The following is a 4,258-nucleotide window of genomic DNA, read 5'->3' as shown; positions in this document are numbered from 1 at the left end:
TGGTCTCCTACCAGTCAAATAAGATTGTATCCACTGTAGAGACTTACCATTTAAACCCATAGCTTAAAGTTTGAAATATCTCAATATCTCATGATTAGATGTATCAGAGGTGATCTGGAAATCAGGTGTAACCATCCAACGGTAATTTTCTTTCTCAATTTTTTTTAAGACAAAACCTGTCAAAGAGGAAACCACTGTGTAGAGGGAAATTTATTAGGCTATATTAAGACATAGTTTCACATTAAAAATGTGGATATTTGAGCAAGTTTGACAGAAGAGGTCTGTGTCTTTGAATACATGAATTCACTTTAAGTAAATAAAGTATAAATAAAATAGCCCACACGTTTTTGATTAATAAAATCTTTTCTTGAGTACTCGTTTACACTGTTTGACCTTCAGTTAGTTAATTATGGAAGCTTTCTTGGATAAGCCACTTTTTTAAAAAAATATCAGCTCACTGCAATATGCTGGCATATATGTACATTCATGCTTACCGTTACGTTAAAGAAGAAAATGTTCTTCTTTACTCTTAGTTGGGAGACATGTCTTTGTTGTTCGTCCGCATGGTTTTTAAAAGGTTGGGAACCAATGCATAAAGGTATTGATAAGATGTGGTTAAGGTAGGTAACCAAATGAGACAGTTTTCATTTGTAATAAATTACAGGCGGGAGTGGCAACCTGCTAGCTAGTTCTGCTGGACTGTCATGTATACACAGGATGGCCGTGCAGTCAGGTTCCATCCTGAAACGACACACCTCCCATCAATCACCACTAAGACTAACGCAGAGCCAGGAAATCCTGACCCTGTAGTGCTAGGAATCTTTCTGGCTCTAATAAAAAAAAAAAAATCCAAGTCGTTTATCACACAGTTGGACCGACTACAAAATCAGATATATATATTCAAGTCGCACTTGAATATACTTTAGGTACTCAGCATTTCACCGTTCAGTTATGAATCCCCTGCATTAATAAAACGTGACAGTTGATCCGGTTATGTATTTAAAAGCTCGCATGGAACAAAAACCAAACCCATCCTCTATCAAGGAACTCGGAGTCTCCCTTTAACAGCGGCGGAGGGAACGCCTGCTGGCCCGCAGTCAAGCATCCGGTTCTTGAGGCCGTTTGAACAGGCTGAAACCCGATTGGCTGAAATCGGGCATACAGTAGTGGGCTGATGCCTTCGCGCATGAATATTCAGATCAACGCGGTACACCATGCGGTTTTGCTCAGCCTGGATGCCGATAGAATATACCGGGTGTGTATTTATCTGATATAATTTCGCCCTGGAAAACGGGACACCAAACGGACTGCAAATTTTCCCATTCTCAAACTGTGAGTGTAAAATTTATTTCCGTATGTGTGTGCTTTAGAACAAGAGGGGCTGTAGACTTGTTTGGTGAAAGAGAGGAGCTAGCCATCTGGCGAGCTAGGCTACCGCAAATTTCAATGGAAAAGGCTTATCCAGCTACCTACCTGTTAAATTTTGAAATTGTGCTGTGTGAGTATGGAAATTGCGAGGTAACGTCAAGTAAAGTTTCGCTCATTCAAACGTGAGGCAATGCCACAAATGTGACCAATGATAGTTATCTGGCAAGCCCGGCGTGTGTTACAGCATTTTTCTTGGGTGAGGTTAGCTGCATAGGAAGTGCTTTGCGAACCATCTAGCTATGTGTCACACCCTTCACGTTCTTTACCTATTATCTAGCTAGATGGCTGAAATTCTTCATTCCGTGGTGACTGGCCTAAACTCGATAGATTTCCTTATCAGACTGTTCTTTGACTGTGTTATTACAGGTCACTGGCATCCGTGTAGCTACACCCCGGAGGTACAGAAAACGTCGATGAACGGGTTTTGGGAACGCCCTCGAGCATAAAACAATCGCTTATAAGAAGGGACCCAAGAACTTGACTTTAGTGATCAGACACGAAAGGAGAGATCAGGGCGAAGCCGACTGGTGACACAATAAGACGAGCACTGCAACATCGAGAGTCACAGATCCGTACGCAGTAAGCAGGGAGCGTTGCCGTCACGAATTACCCGCTACCTATCTACGGAGTCTTTTTCTCTGTGGTGACAGGTGTCTTCCATTTTAATCCGATTACAAAGGAGTTAGCTAGGTGCATAATCATACCTAGCAAGAGATCTTCCTGCGTGCAAGTTACAACTACTCTGCTGTCTCCGTGGAGCGCGCTGCTGCAGCTTTTAGCAGAAGTACGAGATTGGAGCCCATCGCATTCGCCTCAAAATGATGCAGATTTCCGATTCTTACAACCAGAAGCATTCCCTGTTCAATGCCATGAACCGCTTTATTGGTGCCGTTAATAACATGGACCAGACCGTGATGGTGCCTAGCCTCTTAAGAGATGTTCCTCTCGATGAGGGGAAGGAGGTTAACTCCATCAGGGCGGCCAGCAACGGGCCAGCCTCCTACTTCTACGACGGTGACATGTACAGTTACTACGTGCTGTTGAAGTCCATCCGGAATGACATCGAATGGGGGGTGCTGCAGGCCGACGAGAGGAGGAAAGACAAGCTCGGCATCACTGCCATGGAGATCTCCAGAATCGAGCCTGAAGACGACGGCGAAGACTTGGAGAAACTGTTTCACTTCCACCTTAACGGATTGCACACGGTTCTGTCCAAGCTTACGCGGAAGGCGAACACCCTCACCAACAGATACAAGCAGGAGATTGGGATCGGGGGCTGGGGGCACTGAATGACGGGGTGCATGCCCGGCCCTTCACCGCTGATCATGTTTCGCTCTGTAGCGGGAGGGAATCGAACTGTACGTGACTGATGAAGTTCCATTAAACTGAACGGAAGAGGTCATACAGCGTGCGTCAGCCCTTTCCTACGAGTGCTGAAACTGATTCATAACACGAGGGGAAATGTACTTTACACGGTTGGTCGGTACTGCTGTTCTTTTGATACTGGAGTCATGTTTTCGTTGTTTGCACTACTTGTTCTTTTGTTTGTGTGTTTGCACAGGGGTGTTGGCTTGACATTCAACTCTTGTATGATAGTGTGAAACGTGCGTTTGTGTACACACGCGTTCAAAACATGTACTTTGTATGGGAGTTGAGGCTTTTGTATTGCACTGTATTAATCAATCAAGTTTCCAGTAATCTCCCATATGGAGGAAAGTGCGCTGAAGGTCTAGCTTGCTAGTCTAATGATGTGGGACAGTGGACACTGTAAAGGGTACTGCTGCAGCTCGCCCATGTGCCCGGTGCAGCGAGGAGGATGCTATGATATTAACGCAGATGACTCCAATGCCTTAACGAATTTATGATCTGGAATCAGATGATAATTCTATGTGTTATAGAATAATGATGGATTCCATGAGATTAAATGAACATTACAAATGTGCTGTCAATGAAAATAGCAACTTTAACAAGTAAAACCTTATTGTGTTTTGTATTTAAAACAATTATAATAAAAATAAACATTTTTATAAAGCATATCATATGAATCTTTTTGACTGGTCTGTTTATTTTGGCTGTATCTTATGTAGATTGGAAAAACATAAAGCGAGCCATCCTACCAGATGTTAAATGTGTGAAGTTCATGTCTTTGGTATGCATGTGACTTTGATATCTATGAATAAAGATACACTCTGGGGACCTTAATGTGTGCAAAGTTTACCTTCAAAAAACAGTTTTAAGAGGTGCAGCTGATAGGTAACAGTTGTGTTCTTTGCAGTATGACAATTTATTTACCATTTGAAAATGTATAGGGAGTGATCTGTGTGGGGTTCGCTCATGTCTCAATCTGATTTAGCCATGGGAAGGACAACTGTAGCATAAGCCTTTATTTTTTATGTATAATTCAACTGTTCACTTCTTTCAGACAGCCCATAGACACACATGGGGTTGTAGGAAAATGACTAGACGATTTCTTACGATACGTCACTACACTGGGAGAGCTATTTTATTCAGGTACTTGGTGTACTGATATCACCCTTCTAAGGAATATGCTGGAACACGCTAATTCCAGAGAAGTGCATTCTACAAGACAGAAAGAAACTGTTTACCTGAATGAGGGAGGCAGCTGGCAGACGTTCAGACAGCCTCACATGGACGGTGCATGAGTATTATCACAGCTTTTTTCATCAAATGATAGCCTCCTCTCCTCACCTCTAGAGCTCCTTATGACAGTATATGTCACCATCTTTGATTGACACACGCTTATGCATAGCTCCACCAGGGGAACTAAGTTGGGAGTCTGCTGTGACATTTGGGTTCCAATCAATCAATT

At 42.9% G+C, this 4,258-nt stretch overlaps 1 protein-coding gene across 1 annotated transcript; it reads left to right on the top strand.

The window, feature by feature from the left end:
- The first annotated feature begins 1,182 nt into the window (after window positions 1-1,182).
- Window positions 1,183-3,619, top strand: LOC118785851 (mid1-interacting protein 1-B-like). Its single transcript, XM_036540792.1, has 2 exons — window positions 1,183-1,332; window positions 1,795-3,619. The coding sequence occupies exon 2, from the start codon at window positions 2,247-2,249 to the stop codon at window positions 2,715-2,717; it is 471 nt and encodes a 156-aa protein (XP_036396685.1). The 5' UTR covers window positions 1,183-1,332; window positions 1,795-2,246; the 3' UTR covers window positions 2,718-3,619.
- The last annotated feature ends 639 nt before the right edge of the window (window positions 3,620-4,258 follow it).

The sequence above is a fragment of the Megalops cyprinoides genome, chromosome 11, assembly GCF_013368585.1.
Source record: "Megalops cyprinoides isolate fMegCyp1 chromosome 11, fMegCyp1.pri, whole genome shotgun sequence".
Classification (NCBI taxonomy): Eukaryota; Metazoa; Chordata; class Actinopteri; order Elopiformes; family Megalopidae; genus Megalops; species Megalops cyprinoides.
The sequence above is the reverse complement of the archived record's forward strand: the minus strand, read 5'-3'. Positions and strand labels throughout refer to the sequence as shown.

Bases quoted from the DNA above. Each gene is read 5' to 3' on its own strand.
- LOC118785851 (XM_036540792.1), top strand. From the start codon at position 2,247: ATGATGCAGATTTCCGATTCTTACAACCAGAAGCATTCCCTGTTCAAT.